Source organism: Grampus griseus, assembly GCF_964374135.1.
Source record: "Grampus griseus genome assembly, chromosome: 19".
NCBI classification, from domain to species: Eukaryota; Metazoa; Chordata; class Mammalia; order Artiodactyla; family Delphinidae; genus Grampus; species Grampus griseus.
Window position 1 is genome coordinate 35,121,973 of NC_139013.1, and position 16,888 is coordinate 35,138,860.

Sequence of the window (16,888 nt, forward strand, 5' to 3'; positions counted from 1 at the left end):
TGGAACTGCAGTAGGAACCTCAACGCTTCCTGATGGAGAGAAGTTACCACAGGGGGGCACCTCTCAAAGGACCGTGTGCAGGCAGTGTGATCATTAGAGCAAACACTGAACAAGGTGTCAGAGGCCCAGTTTCCATGTGGGTTGAATACCATCCCAGTTATCCTCCTTGGCTCCCTGGGCTACTGAGATAACCAAGGGAAGTATTTGGAAGAACAAATTGTGTTGTATAAAAGTAAGAACTTTTTCTATATTCCATAAGAACGTATCCATGTGCAAGGCAACATATGGAAGAACCAAATAAAGTGAGTGAGGGGGCAGTGCAGTGTAGGCAGAAAGAAGCATAGATTGCGGAATCAGCTGGTTCTGCATTCCTTTCCCCATTCTCCACTTTCTTGGCCATTCTAGGGCAGTAACTAAATCTCTCGAAACCTAAAATTCTTTATCTGTTAAGAGGGCACAGGGGTGATATTAACAGCCCTCTCTCACAGGGTCCAAGTGAAGGCTAAATAAGATTCTGTACATCTGGAAGGCACTAGGTACTTAGGAAGTGTTATTTCCCTTGGTCCTACCTATACATATCCTTCAACTCCCACCTTGCCTACTCTTTCTTAAGCTGTTAAAATATATATTTATTCAAATATATTTGCGAAATGCAAAAAACAGAAAACAACCTCAGCCTTCTCTATGGCCATTTTAGATTATTTTAAATCAGTTGTATAAATTAAATTGTAAATGTAAAATGTAAATTCTAATAAAATGGCTTTTCTTCCAATGTTTCAAAAGCCCATTCCACAATTTTAGAGAGCTTCAGAAGACATAAATTGTCCAGAGGCTTACTCATAATCCCTTCCCACTTTCCCACTTCTTTTGTAAACTAGTGCCATGCTCCCTAAGTAGGAATGATGTGATGATTTCACTTAAAGACTCATTATTAAATTGTTATGCTCCATAACCAGTTTGAGGTAAAATCCCATGATTTAGTCTCTAACATCAATTACTAGAAAGTGTATACCTTTAAAAGCCAAAATTGTTTCTCTGGAAAAGTTTAAAAGAAAGATCATCCTGTTTGTTGGTTCATTCAAATTGTTCTGACTTCATGCCCAGTCCTGCCAGCCACAGTTATTCAGCAAAAGCCATGTGTCAGAATCAAAACGCACTTCTTTTCAAAAAACCAGACCTGTGTGATCAGAAATGCCATAAAAGTATGCATAAGCCCATCTGTCCAGGGACTGAAAGAAATTAGTCTGGGCCTAGTGAAAACCACTTAGTGGACCCCAAATCCTCTCCATATGGCTTTTCTGCGCATGCACTCTCTGTCTCCTCTGCCTTACTTCTCTCTCTCAATCTTCATCTTCACCCAATCTTTCTTTTTTCCTCATTGTTTTGGATTCTTTGTGTTTCTGATATTCTGTGTTTCTGCGAAAGTCACTCACTCTCTATGTTTTGTGTCTGGGCTCCTCTCTTATGTTGTAACACTCACGTGACTTCCTCTCTGTAATGGAGGATTTCTGTTTTACTGTCCATTTGCTGCTTGGCCCTATCTTTTGTGCCTCTTTTTTTTTTTTTTAAAGGGGGGGTTATTATTTTTTTTATAAACTTATTTATTTTTGACCGCGTTTGGTCTTTGTTGCACAAGGGCTTTTCTCTAGTTGCAGCGTGCGGGGGCTGCTCTTCATTGTGGTGCCTGGGCTTCTCACTGCGGTGGCTTCTCTTGTTGCAGAGCACAGGCTCTAGGTGCGCAGCCTTCAGTAGTTGTGTCACATGGGCTCAGTAGTTGTGGCTCACTGGCTCTAGAGCGCAGGCTCAGTAGTTGTGGCGCATGGGCTTAGCTGCTCCACAGCATGTGGGATCTTCCCGGACCAGGGCTTGAACTCGTGTCCCCTGCATTGGCAGGAGGACTCCCAACCACTGCACCACCAGGGAAGTCCCTTTGTATCTCTTTGACCCTCTCTCATCACCTCATTCTGTGTGTGTGTACTTATGTGTTGGGGCAGGTGTGTCTCTATGTTTCTTGTTTGGTCTTTTAGCTTCAACTTGTGTCTTTCCTCCCACTTGTGGATGGAGGAAAAACTGGAAACATTTAAATGCATTCCCGATAGTTTACTTGGGATGTGGAATTTGGTTTCAGCTATAAAAAACTTAGACCTTTACAGCATGAGTGTAATGGCAGGAAAAGTGGAGAAGATGAGAGGAACAGTGGCTGTAATCAATAGGACCAACCATTGCAAATGACTAATGATTCCTGAAAGCACCTCACAAGGCTGATTAAAAATGTCCCTGCAAAGTCAGGGTCAGATTCAGACGATGAGCTGTGCCAAAGCAACGCTGCTCTAAGAGAAAAATAATAGGACATACGCACACATGCACACACACACACACACACACACACTCACACAAGTACGACAAGAGGCAAACCGCAGTGAGAAATTCATTTATACTTTTGGGTTCCCAGAAGCACATAAAAAATAAAAGCAAAGAAAACTCCCCTATAAATAAATCTGCCACATTCTAAATAAAGCCTCTGAGTGACTGGGGAGTCTGGCTTTCTTCGAAGAGTCACAGGATTTGGTCATTTTTAATAGCCATGTTTGCTTTTCACCAAATTACTTTTCCTCACAGAATCTGCTAAAGGCATGAGGGGGTTATTCTCAGTGGTCAAAGTGCACCAGTAACAAAGGACATGACCAGAACCGTCCAGAGGAAGGTCACCATGACAAGAGCTGGCAAGGAAGAGATGAAACAGAGAAGCACATATCCATTTGGAAAAAGATTCTTGGAGTTGCAAAAGGCACTGGGTGAGTCACTGAAGAGAGCTAAGTAAATTATAGATCCCACCTCTGGAGCCTCTGTAATATTGTCTACCAGTTCAGTTTCCAAGTGCACAGGGAATTGTTACTAAATTATTTAGCATTAACACAGTTAGTTCAAGCAACTGGAGGGTACAAGCTTTTTGTCTTCTTTTAGCACCTGTCTATGTGTGCAAGATTTTCTTTTTCATCCCATTCAACTATTCTGCTCTTCTTTCCACCGTTCTGGTGATTCTCAGTTCAAAGCAAACCCACAAAATTGCCCAGTTGTGACAAAGCTTCCAGTGAGCTAACTTAATGCTACAGCTCTGGAGTAGTTAAGAACTCTGCCCAACTCAGAAAACAGAATCATTTCACTGTAGTCACCTAACCAATGAGAATTCACTTCAGTTCCAACATCGCAATTGTCTTACCTGCAAAATGGAGACAACATCTATAAATATATTTAATGCACAAAGCAAGATGCCTTATAAATGCTCAGGAAAAATATTCTTCTCCTCCTGCTACTCCTTCATCATTTATCTCTTACTTTATCATCATAATCATCTTAAATGTGTATCTGTAAATGATAATGCCAAAAAGAAAGACACTGGGCTAGCCCCTACATTTGGAGAAGAACCCACAAATCACCTTGTACATGGTACCAGCCCTGCTCAGGCTCAGACTGTGGCAGTTTCATCTCCCCATAAAGGAAATAAAACAGAGCCACCACATGCATTAGTCTTAAGGACATTTTTTCTTCTCTCAAGGGGTGTGTATCCACCTCTGTCTCTGACTACCAAAGCATAGAGAGACGCATGCAAAGAAAAAGGTGTTGTGGCTTGCAATTGGATAGATATCACTCAATGTCTATTTACATCTTAATAAACCTTTTACATCTAGTCTGGAGACCATACAGATATGTAGTCGGTTAACTTCAGTGAGTCTCACTTTTCTCATCTACAAATTGGGGTGGCAGCCTAGCACATTGAGCCCTTCCTGCACGGGGTTCAAACGTGACAATGTGCTGCCGAGATTACAGGAACAAGTTCAAAGATCACCACACCCAGGTTTGACTCCTGGCTTCAACACTTATCACTTGTAAACTCTAATGCAAACAACTCTTCCCTTCAGTGTCTCTCTCGAGATCTGGCACTGGGAATAATGGTACCTTCATCAGGGGGTTGCCAGGGGGACTGAACGAGAAAACTTTATAAAGTGTCTACCATATAGTAAACATTTAATAGATATTTAAACCTCCTTTTCTCCCCTACTTTAATGTCTCTGGCTAATGTCATCAAGTTCACAGTCTCCACTAGATAGTCACAGCCAAAATAATAATAATAATAATAATATTCTATACAATACAGCTAGGTTATTTTTTTAGGATTAGAGAGAAAGAGAAATATGCATCCAGTGTTTTATTCCCTACTGTTCCCCCAATATTCCTCAGCCCTTCTGATCAGGCTCATTTGGATTCCGCTATTGTCTCCCACAGAAGCCCAGTGACATTTGATGCTCTGCAGATTTCAGAGCACATCTGCCGCGCTGTGGTAAATACATGCAGCAGAAAAAGAAGTCCATGGATATGATCAGGAAACAGCTCCTGTTAACTAATCAAGTTTGGGGAGGGGTGTTCCACAGACAGTAACCTCCCTCTGCTGTCACCTGCAAAACAGGGGAGTCCCATTTGCAAACTGGTGCCACAGCCTGCTGTGTCCAGCACTTACTACAGGGGTGCAAATGAGATAAGCAGCGGCTTCTGCCCACAACCTTGCCTGGGGCTCTTGCAAACACCAGCTCCATGACTCTTTTCTTTAGCTGAGCGGTATTCAAAATTTACTCAGGCTGTCTGCAGAGCAAAAAGCATGACTTGCACTATCCCTGGATTAACTGATGATTGATTGATTTCTTTAAAAATATGTATTTTATGGTTTAATGTGCATAGGAATTACCTAGGGGCTATTGTGAAAATGCAGATTCTGATTCAATAAGAATGCAATTCTGCATTTCAAACTAGCTGTCAGGTGACAATGCTGCTGCTAATCTACAGACCCTCACATTGATTAATAAGAATGTAGTGTATTTTAGTTCTCCTCCTAGATACATCTAAGAAGATTCTTAAATGTTTTGAAATGTGAGTGAGGTAATAGCTGGTGCTAATGAGAAAACATACCTATATTTTAATGAAATATTCAGATCTTTGAATATTGACAACACTGTCTTTAATACATTTCAAAATATTCAAAGACTTAGTTAGGAACAGGAATATATATAATCAAATTATGCCAAGGGGTGAGTGTTGGGGGGGGGGGGCGCGCGCGCGTGCGAGTGATTTTAAGTTAACTATAATAGAAATAATATGTACAGATGAAAAATGCTGAAATATTAAAGAAACTGCTATGTAGAAAACATGTCTAGCCAGGCCAAATGAGATCCTGTAAAAGTTGTTAACACTTTTTCTTAAATAACACAGTACCTTAAATAACGTTTCTACACTATTCTTACTGAAATGTTAAAAGCAACATGCAGGCTGACTGCATTACTTGAAGACTCCAAAGATAGTTCCCAATTTCAAGGCCAAATACAAAATCTTCATACGATAGTTTCCCATTTCAAGGCCAAGTACAAAACTTCCATTTTTGGTTAACATGTGGTCTGTTCCATGGTAATGCAAGTCATTTAACATGCACACAACAGCGCAGCAAGACTGTGGCTGTTCCTTCTCTCTTCATCGGTTCATAAAAATGATTAAATATTGCTGGCACTTTAATTTATTAATTGATGAGACTGAACTTCCAAAGGTTTAACACAGGTGTGGTTTAAAAAGTAAAAAAATTCTATTAATATTTACCAACTGATTTCACATTAAATGGTGGTCCCCATGAATTTGCTATGAATAGATGGCATTGGTTTTAAAAAATTGAACAATATAACATTGTCATTTATTTTTCTCTCATTTTATTATATTTTACAACGTAGTAATAGTAGAGCCTAGAAAATAAAATGCAGAAAATTATAAAAAAAGATAATCCAACCATATATATTGGAAAAGAAGTTTTAGTATATTGGTATATTTCCTTTTATTGATTTGTGGTACAGTTATTAATATGAATTAATGTCAGGCATTAACCCCTTATTTTGTTTGTTTGTTTTTTCATATTTATTTATTTTTTGGCTGCATTAGGTCTTAGTTGTGGCACGCGGGATCTTTCGTTGTGGCACATGGGCTCTTCGTTGCAGTGCACGGGCTTCTCTCTAGTTGTGACACGCAGGCTCATTAGTTGTGGCGTGCGGGCTTAGTTGCCCTGCGGCATGTGGGATCTTAGTTCCCTGACCAGGGGTCGAATTGATGTTCCTCTGCATTGCAAGATGGATTCTTAACCACTGGACTACCAGGGAAGTCCCCCCTTATTTTGTTTTTAATTAAGGCTACATGATTATTATTTATTCATTAGATAGAATCTTAATACATTTGGGATTTTTATAATCTTACGTTGTTTTCAACTGGGGAAATCTTTATATCAGAAATAGTGGATAGTGGTTATAGATACGATTAGGATTCTCCTTACGTTAGTTTTTAAAATCAAGAGTATTGACTTTGTTTGTGAAAATTGTTGAATATGGATGATCAGAGTGATAGGTACAAAGGAGTTGACTATTTTTGTTAATGTTTGATTATATTTTTTATGTACACATACATATCGTAATAGATACATGCCAGGTACTCTGTTCATATTACATATGCATTTTTAAATTATATTCTACACCCATTTTATATCTTGCTTCTGATATTTATTCAGTTGCAATCACGTTTCCATGTTCTAAATTTTAACCATTTTTGGATGACTCATACTATTCTGCTATGTGATGCAAGGAAAGCCTTCCCAGTTGTGCAGCCTTTACGTTTGCCCAATTCTTCCCTCTGAGCTTTGGCTTCGTATTTGTGATAGGAATCAATTCTCTGCTTTCTTTCTTTTCCACATTGAATACCTTGGTGCTATTTATTCATAAAATAGGGTGACATAATCTGGCTTTTTCACCCACAAACATATAACTACTAGCACTTTGCTTCAAGTGGGAAAAGTATCTGCCTCAATGAGATGACTCTTCAAGAGGACGGACAAAATGTGCAAGGCTCTTCTTGTAAGTCTGCATGAATTTACTTTTCAAGGCATCTACAGAGATAAGCAGATTATACACACTCTCACTTGGCCCCTGGTAAGGAACAAAGATACAATTTCGCTGTGCCCGAGAGGCTCTGTGACCTTCCCTTCCATCTACCTTTGTAGCAGAGGTGAAAAGAAACAGTGAGAGTTTGGGGGCTACCAAGAGAAAGAATCAGGAGATGTCTTGGGATTTTACTCATGTACAAAGTCAGCTAACAGACTGTGTGCGTGTGTGTTCGTGTGTGTTGAGGGTTTCTGCTAACAAACATGACTAATACTATTCCATTTTTTTTTATATCAGCATCAAAAGACTTCCAACAGCTCTGGGATGCCTGTTATTTCTAAGCTGGGACACTGGGCAAAAGGCAGACAACCCTTGTTGTTTGGTCAGATTGAGACATGCGAGGCTGACTTGCATTCCTGCCAAATTATTGGTGCACAAGTCTCTGTCTGAGTAAGCAGAAGCTTCATGAAACTGACAGTGAATTGTTCTCGCAAGGCCAAAGATACAATCTGGCTGTGGCTGCGTAGCCCAGTGCTCTTAACATGCAAACAGCCAGCAAAAATAATGGCATGTCAAGTGCAATTTTCTCACCAGCCGCTGACACCGTAAACTGTAATATAGTGTAATTATTTGGCACCCCGTGTCCTTCATACTAAACACCACCCAAATGATTTCCAAGTTACGGGGAAGAGGGGAGGTTAGAAGGTCAAATTTAAAGACAGAAAATGAGTCAGTACCTTGGAGGGAGAGAATTATAAATAGATGTGGCATCACCAGTGAGAGTTATATCCAAATAAGGAACTGCTCAGAAATCCAGGTAGGAGGGGAAAAGGGAGGAAAGAGAGCAGAGGAGTTTATGTAAGAAAGAGGATTTAGGATAGAACTCTGACCACCTGGAAAGCAAACCATTTTTTCCCAAAATAAAACAGTCTGAGGAACAGAGGATCACAGAACCACAGAACAAGAGCTAAAGGAACTTGGGTAGATAGGTTGCACACGTTTTTTTTTAATATATTGCTTTCTTTTCCTGTTCCACAGGGATCTGTATCTTAAATATAATTCCATAATCCACTATACAATTACAAGTGAGGAAACTGCGCCTGAGAGACGTTGTGTGACTTTCTCTTCCAGTTCCTTTATAGCAGAGGGGAAAAAAGACAGAAGCCAGATTTCCAAGAGATCCTTGCCCATCTTTTTACCTAATTCAAAAGATCTCAACCCTAGTTCTCTGTCTTCCAGTTACTCTGACCCTCTCTTAGCTCCTTAAATTGTCTTGTGCATATGCTATGTCCTCTGTGGGAATGCTGTCTTTTTTCAACCCTGCACCTTAGTTCATGGTTTTGGCATCTCAGCTCACAGGTGATTCCTTTAGGGAAGATTCCATCATCCCACCAAATAGACCAGCTTCCTCGATATGCTTCCAGCTTCCATAGACCCATGTTCCTTCACTTCAGAGTACTTATCTCAGTTTTAACATGGCATATGTCACATTATGATTATTTTCTTAACATCTGTCTACCCCTAGTAGCCCATTATGACAGAGGGCATGGATCTGTGTTTGCTCAGAACTGAGAATCCACTGGTAGCAACACTTAAGAGATAGTAGGTGCCCAATAAATATTTGTGTAATGACTTGATCGGTCACCCTCCTGACTCACAGCCAAGGGCTCTCATGATGGCATCAAGATGCCAGCCTTAAAGAACCCATGTACAATTCATCCCAAGGACAACATTTTTGTCTTGGTTACAAGACTTATGAAAAGCACCATGGGTTTTCCTTCTCTTCCTTTTCAAAACCAGACAAATAAGGATATAGGGTGAAAGGTCCCATGTACCACCTTATTCTCTTCCAGAATTGCCAGAGAAAGTCAACACAGGAGGTCCTGGGCAACGCAGAAATCTAAATATTTATGTGTGCATACAAACAGGCTCCAGACCACCTTGTACCACAGAGAGCTGGAGCCAGGAGTGGAGTCTGTTTAGCTGCTATTTGTTTTTCAAGAATTCAGAAAGATTTTTGGTCTAGTTTGTGACATAAGCACAAATGTAAGTTTGCAGAAGAATTGGAAGATAATGGAATCCCCAGCCTGAATTGCTTCATGCCACTAGTAAGGGGGACAGCCTCCAGAGAGAAGACTCTGCAGCCTTCATAAGGAGACTTGTTTTAACAAATTAACTTATCACTATTACTACCTCAAAGAAGGACTTTTAAAATCAATACATAGAAACAATGTTTAAACTACCCAGCAGGTCTCTAAAATAAACAACTGAAAAGGAGAACATGACAGCAATGTACTGCCCTTTTGGCTGAAAAATGCTATTTGTATTAAAGCTGATTGGGTTTATCTTATTTTATAAATTCCTCCATTATTTAGGTGAGTTATTCACTCACTTATTCATGCAAAATATTTATGAGCTCTGCCTATATGGAGGCAGTGTTCTAGGTTCTGGGGATATTCAGTGAAGAACAAAGGAGACAAAATCCTTTTCTTTGTAGAACTTACATCCTAGTAGGAGACAAATCATAAACATGATAAAGTATGGAGTATGTGAGACAGTGATCATCAGGAAGGAGAAAAAATAAAGCACAGTCAAAGGGTATAAAATATCAGAGATGGGACGTTTATATTTTAGACAGAATGGGGCAGAGAAGGCTCTGTAAGAATACAGATTTCAACTTCATTTTAGTTCACTGAGAAACATAGAGGCTTACGCTACTTCTGATCAAGGGGACCGTCAGTCATCCCACCCTATTTCCATGACGTTGCATAAGCCGAAATCTATCCAGCCGGGGCACCTAACTTCCCACTCCACCCCACGCCATCAAGCTGAGTGACAGTTACCCTTCAAGACACACGGAAATATCAAACATCACCTCCATCCTAAGCAACCTGGGCTCATTGAAAGGGCCCCTCTTTAGGCTCCCAGAGTCCTGTGCTCACCTAGTGATGTAGTTGTCAGTATGTCCATCTCTCCAAGTACACACACGCACACACACACAATTAAGACTACAATCATGACTACAATTGCTACGTGCAGGCACTGTGCATAAATTATTCTTATCTACTTGTATTCATCTTATTTGGATAACCCTTGAAGAGCTTTAGTTACTTTCCCAGGGTAAATATAAAAGGAAGTGGCAAAGCCAATATTCAAACCTCTGCAGAGTCCATCTCTAAGGCTTAGTTCTTTCTCTGCATCTAGCTGCCTACCAATATAGTAAAAACAGACAACAAAGGATGTAAGGGTATATGTGAAGCTCTGAAGAGCCAATCACTTAAAAGCTGGCTCTGTCCTTGAGCTTGAACTCAGTGTGCCAGGCCCAGGGCTCCCACCATGGTGACTCGCAGGAGGGCCTTTTACAGAGCAGGTGTGCTCACAAGTAACTAATGCTTCCCAGCCAGTTCCCGGGGAGAAGCTCAGCGATGAAGTGCTTTAGAGTCAGTCGTGGAAGAGCGTGCACAGAGATAAAACATTGTAAAGCACCCATGGGCACCCTGATACGGATCCTCCCCACACTCGGCCTGACTCATAATCGGCAGCAGTCACCCGAAATGCATTTTGGGCTTTGCTACAACTCAAGATCCTCAAAGGCCAAGCTGTAATAATTCAGGAGCAATTTTCTTTAAGGGGAAATACATATGATTGGAAATGTTTGCAGAAAAAGTTCTTCAGAAATAAGTTTAGCTCAAATTTAACAATCGTTTGGGGATTGGCCATGTGAAGAGCAGCATCAAGGATGAGAACCACTCTGGCCGTTTCAAAATCCTAGGGTTCACTAGCAACATTTCTGTCGTTCAAAGAGGCATGGATTTCTCAAGGATTACTAAGTCAAAAAAGGGCAGTAAATGCCGCCTTGTTTGCCTCTCTCTCTGTTGCTACATTTAAAGGACGGAGGCAAAATTACTCATTAGAGCCTAAGTCTAAAACAAACCCCAATTTAATTACTTTTTATATTCAGATAAAAATGGAAAGTTCTTCTGGGGATAGCAAGTTTGTTTATATTACACAAGATACCATCAGTGTGACAGACCTCCATAGAGTTCACCAATAGAAACAGGGAGAAAACATCCATCAATTATATATGTGTGCATGTACCGTATACCCAGAATTTCATACGGTATGAAAACGCCTTGCCTTAGGGCTGGCTAAAGAAGTTCTGAATTTCCAGAACGTAGGAATTTAAGAACTCTGCATTTTATACTCAATAATTCTTAAGTGCAAATTATAGTTTAAATACATGGTAACTAGTCACTAAGATGTAATAGGATACAGCGGATAAAATTATGGCCTTGGGAATCCCCAACCTGATTCAGATTCAGATCATTTACTAGCTCTACGATCTCGGTTTACTTTATTAACCCACCTAAGTCTCAATTTTTGCACTTAACAACAACAAAAAAAGATAATGTGGTCAAGAAGCCCCTATTCAAAACACGCTGGGTCAGATGTTTTGGAACTGAGAAGTTTTCACATTTAGAAATGTATTAAGGTAGATAAACTGTATAGTAAACAAAACCTTCAGCAGAGTCTGGGGCAGCACCCTGTAATCAAACACAGTAACATTTCTGCTGGGAAATATACGTACAGTCACAGTAATGGGATGCACTACGACTATAAATAGCCTCCAGTCAGTTCTGCTACCTGAGTGTGTATCAAGCATATAAAAAAATATTTTTTTGTATTTTGGACTTACAAAGAAAGGAATGTAGACCTGTTTTACACACGTATTGTTTGTATATATGTACATATGCACACGTATACACATATACATATAAAGAGCGAGGCAGAGGGAGCTGTTGCTAAAATCAAACAGGACTGTGCCTACAAAGTGCCGTTATGAGAGTGCTCAACACAAAACAGTATCGACCAGAATGTGAATTGCTTGAAGGCAGGGATCAGTGTTTCGTTCATTGATATACCCCCATATGCCTAAAAAGGTATTTGGCTCAATAAATATTCTTTGAATGATTCATGACACCACCTCATCCAGATTTCCCTTGTCCAAGTAGAACTACATGAAATGAAGAAGCAGAATCCTTGGGGAGGCTCAATCTGCGTTGCAAGACAATGAGGTAGAAGCGGGAATGGAATCAGAAGTGCCTAGCGAGACACAAAGTGTTAACTCAAGTCTTGAAGATCAATATTTAATTCTTTTTTAAAATCACTGCATTTGGGAAACGCATAACATTGGCATGATTCACTTCTGAATCTGACTTATCAGGAAAAATCAGTCCTTGGCAGGCTCGTAATTGGAATTCTACCTATGATGATGGTGAGTGTTAAAATTAACAGAAGCTTATGAGCGATTCTGAGGAATAAACATGTATAGTCTTCAATAACCCACAGTGAAACTTTGAAAAGCAGGCAGCCCTTATCCACACAAGGAACATTTGTCTAACCTGCCAACAGCAACAAAATAAATATAAATCCAGTCTAACACATATATGCACGTGCACACGCGCGCACACACGCACACCACACACGCACACCACTAAGCTAAAATTTTGATTCTATACATTTGATTCCATCTGACAATGAATGCAACAGTTTCCTATTGCAAAATTGACTGAGTTACAGTAAGTACAAAGCACTGCTAAGCACCCACTCTGAGAATTTCCCTTTCCCCATCCTAGGTTAATAATTGAACGAACCAACAAACAACAAAAAGAAACATAAAAAGGAGAAAAACCTACCTGCAATTGGAGATACATGGCCTCAAACTAAAATGGAACAAAATAACATCTTAGGAATCCAGGTGGTAGAAATTCAGACTGAGCAAAAATGCATACCTCTTCCAAGCGCTATAAGTTACAGGAAAGGTTTGGCATGCAGATTTCTTGTGTGAAATGAGAACGAAAAAGCTTATTTGTGTATGCATTACACAAGTGTTATATTAAAGCTATGATATAATAGGTGGGGAGGATGGGAGAGATGGGGAGGAAGAGCTTTCCAGAGAAGAGCAGTTCGTTTACATTTACATCTGTTACCATGGGATTATTCATATTCCTAAAGAACCAAGAGGTAAACTAACTAACCATCTGGCCTAAAGTACTTACAGCTAAGTGCGGCAACAACTGTGACAAGCCTAATGTTAAAGGTCTAGGGATCAATAACAGATCCCGAAACTGGGACCTTAAAAACGAAGCTTACCCGGCCAACAAGGATCGGTTCAGGTCCAGAAAACTCTTCCAGGACGAACATTTGATTCCAAACCCAGCCTCTCTTGGAACGGTTCAAAATCCGCTGTTCTTCACTCAGCCTGTTTAGTTCCAAAGGGGATCCACTCATTAAAACTGGAGACTGATTCATCGGAGCCGTGTAAATGCAAGGGGGAAGAGTAATCCATAATATTATTAATGGAGTCCAGAGATCCAACAGCATTTCCGCTAGCCGTTCTGGCATGGTCCCCCCAGTTAAGCAAATCACCACGAAAATGAGACAATTATTTTGTTTGCCTCTGGTCTGCAGCCATCCAATTCATCATGCAGTGACGAGCATTTACTCACAGCTCTGCCACGTGTTTACAGCACGGGAAACAGACATCATCTAAGCAGCTTTTCTAAGACCACGATCCATTGGCTTTTCTTCTCATTGAAATTTCCTGCAAAAACAAGGAGGAAGAAAGATAAAGGTCCACTGCAACAGGTTTTAAAACAAAATCACTGGTTTTCAAAAGCATATACATGAACAATAGTAGGCATTTCCCAAACCCTTGAGTCAAGAAAGTGGACCTGAGGAATTAGAACAAGTAAGCTAACAGGTCTTTTTATATTGTGAGCTTTATTTAAATTTTCGTATTTATATTTGTATCTATGTTACTTATCAAAAACCGCTTCAAGTTCTCTTTTCCCTCCTTGCTTCTTTCCTTCCTTCCTCCCTTCCTTCCTTCCTTTCTTCTTTCTTGCCTCGCTTCCTTTTCTCTCTCCATTACTCCCACTCTCTTTTTTCTTACAGTCGTTTTGGTTGTAATGCAAGTTTGGGTGTTGCCAATACTTTCTTGTACTCTTGTAGAGATTGCAAGCCTCCTTCCTCCTTCCTTCCCTCCCCATTCCTTCCTTTCTTCCTCTCTTTCTTTTCCTTCCTCCCTCCATCTCTCCCTTCCTTTCTTCCTTCTCTTCCCCTGCCCCCTCTACACCCTCCCAGTTTAAAAATAAGTTCTAGTTCACTTTAGGCTGAACTATGTAAATAAACTAGCCTGTAATGGGTACATTTTTTTAAAAAATTACAAATGAGAACAGGAAGGGAAATGACCCCAATTTTCAGTGTCTTAGCTGCCGCAACCCATCAGAAGGGATTGTCCAGTTCAGGGTGCAGAATGCAACTCTCTGCCAGGATGCTTATAAAGAGTGAATAAAATTAGAATGCTCCCGGAGAGAAATTCTGTAATGTCCAGCATGTATGTTATAATCAGGACGGTGTCAAGGCTCCCATTCCAAATGTACAGTTGAACAGGAGATTTAAATTATGAAAAGCTCCTTTGGGAATGAAATACGGTAAAAATACAATTTTCTATTGTAGACACTCAGAAAGGGATGGACAAAAAAAAAAAAAATCTCCATTACCTGAGGTGTCAAATACATTTTTTTGCTTACCTTCAGCACGGCAAAACGTTTCTTCCCTCTCAAAAAAATTATTTTTAAAAAAATAATGTCCACTGTGTATCCCAGAGAGAAGCCTTGCTGAATTAGATTAAATGGGAAAATAATTCCTCAGGACACTATGGGGAACACTTTGGCTCAGGGAATTCATAATTGGGGTAGGGAACCTTTCCTCTGTAGGTCCCTGGTTCCATTCTGGCTTAGAATGGGAAAGCAAGAATGTCATTACATTGGGTGGGCTAGTGAGTGGTCTTAGTGAAGCTAGCTGAAAAGGGCAGACCCAGATTCTGCTGTAAAGACAGGAAGGATCTGATCTAACAAGATGGTCAGTGGAATCGCCCTGCTTGTCACTCTTTGCCTGGGCTCAGCTCAATCACTTGGATTCTCTCTGTACCTCAAAAGAGGCCGCACCCTGATAAATGCATAGGAGAGTCACTGCAAGCAGCAGTTGTTCTGGAAACTAAAGGGAAGACAAGCTTTCCATAGGGAACCGACTCAGAGCAAAAAGAGTCCGGAACAACGTCCCAACTTTCCCTAGAATTGCAGTACACGCAGGGAAATAAAAAGCAGATTTCACAGTAAGGCCTTCTCTCATCCCAGTGTGAGGGCAGAACTTTGCAGGCTTCAAATTGAAAACAAAAGTTGAAAGGTCTTGATAAGAAATCGCAAAATATTAATATCACTCTGAATTGCCAATCCACTTAAACGGCATGTATAGCACAACCATCACATGCCATGCTCTCCTAGACATGGAGCAGGGACGATGATACAGGACTGTCACACTATTTGGCAGACTCTGTTTTACAGGCAGAAAAGCCTGGGCTTGAATCCCAGCTCACCCTACATGCTGTCTCTGTAATAATGCACGAACTACTTAAGTTCTCTGAGAATTTGCATTTCTCTTCTGAAAAATGGCAATAATAATAATTCCTACTTTCCAGGCAGTAGGGTGATTCACAAACAAGACTCACATGAAGCAGCCAGAACATGGGAAGCACTCAGTAAGCTGCGGTGTTTGTGGTTTTCCTGAGCCAGACTGGGAGGATGGTCCTGACACCAACCCTTTGGTTAAAAAAGTCAAATGAAGGAGCAAAGAGTTAAAGCTGTGTGACCTCCTCAGAAAGGGTAGTGTAGTCAGGGTACGAGAGTCACACAAAGTTAGTCAAAAACCTTCCTGAAGGTGGGATGTGGGAGGATGAGGGTGATGCTGGTGAGAGAAGGGCTGGATCATACTGGATAGAAGGTGACACTCATTCTATTCACAGAGGCTCTGCCTAAACACTTCTCAGGGAAAAGAGACTTATTCTCTCCAAACACACCCTGCTCCATGCTGGGCCATATCTGAATGTTCAAAGGCCATGTAGACCATCTTCTAATGGCCTGAGTGCTATAGAGGCAGAACCGTGAGATGGTTGTGAGAGTTTTCTCTAACACCAGCCAGCGTGGGGATTGAATTCCAGTCAAGGAACTACCTTTATCAGTTGCAATAATTGGGGGCCAATTAACAACAACAACAATTAGAATTATATCTACCTAGCTGGTTTATTTTGAAGATTAAAAAATATAATCTTGGTAAAGTAATTAAGAAAAGCTAGAATGGACAGTTATTTTTAAATTGTGCCAAATACTCTGCAAGTATTCTCTGGCATCTGCTCTGTTGTTAATGATTCGAGGATAAGGAAATTTAATCCCAATTTTAACTCCTAACAGACACTTCCTTGATGGAAGCCACCAAGTGGATGGAATGCCACCAAACCACTCAGGATGGAATGTGACACAACTGCTGCCCTACCTGAACTCGCCAGAATCAGGTAAAAAGTAATGATAGACCCTGAAACAATCTGATACAATAGTATAGCTTCACTAGTTAGAATGAAGGTATTAATAAAGGAATGTATGCATAGCCCCCAACAGTATCCATTAACACAATATCTTACAGTTAGATAAAGCTTACTATGCCTTGTACTGTTTTGCTCAAAACCGAGGTGCAGAATAATTAAATGACTTGTCCAAAGAACACCTCCAGAAAAGAGCAAACCATTGTTTGAATCTAGGTAATCTAACTTCAAAATTCTTTCTCACCACAATCCCTTCTCTTATTACATAAATATTTGATAAGCATATACTGTGGGTCAGGCACTAAGGCTAGGAACGCAAGCAGATCAGAGTTCTTATGTTCAGGAAGCTAAGAGTCTAATGGTTAAAGACTAAGAAATGGATATTTAGAATATTTTATTTAGTCTGAGAAGGGTTAGGGTAGTACAGAGTGACAGGTATGCCACTCATCTTCACTGCCTTAAAGAAGGCTTCCTGCAGGAAGTGTCATCT

The 16,888-nt window shown here is 40.4% G+C and overlaps 1 protein-coding gene across 2 annotated transcripts in view; it reads right to left on the reverse strand.

Moving 5' to 3' along the window:
- The window catches only part of CDH8 (cadherin 8), a gene marked incomplete at both ends in the record, with an annotated part of 356,696 nt that extends 343,332 nt beyond the window's left edge, over positions 1 to 13,364 (reverse strand). For both annotated transcript variants that reach the window (XM_082677661.1, XM_082677660.1), the window contains one exon: positions 13,113 to 13,364. In XM_082677661.1, the coding sequence (XP_082533787.1) occupies positions 13,113 to 13,364 (252 nt within the window). The remainder of the gene's footprint in view (positions 1 to 13,112) is intronic.
- Positions 13,365 to 16,888: the final 3,524 nt, after the last annotated feature.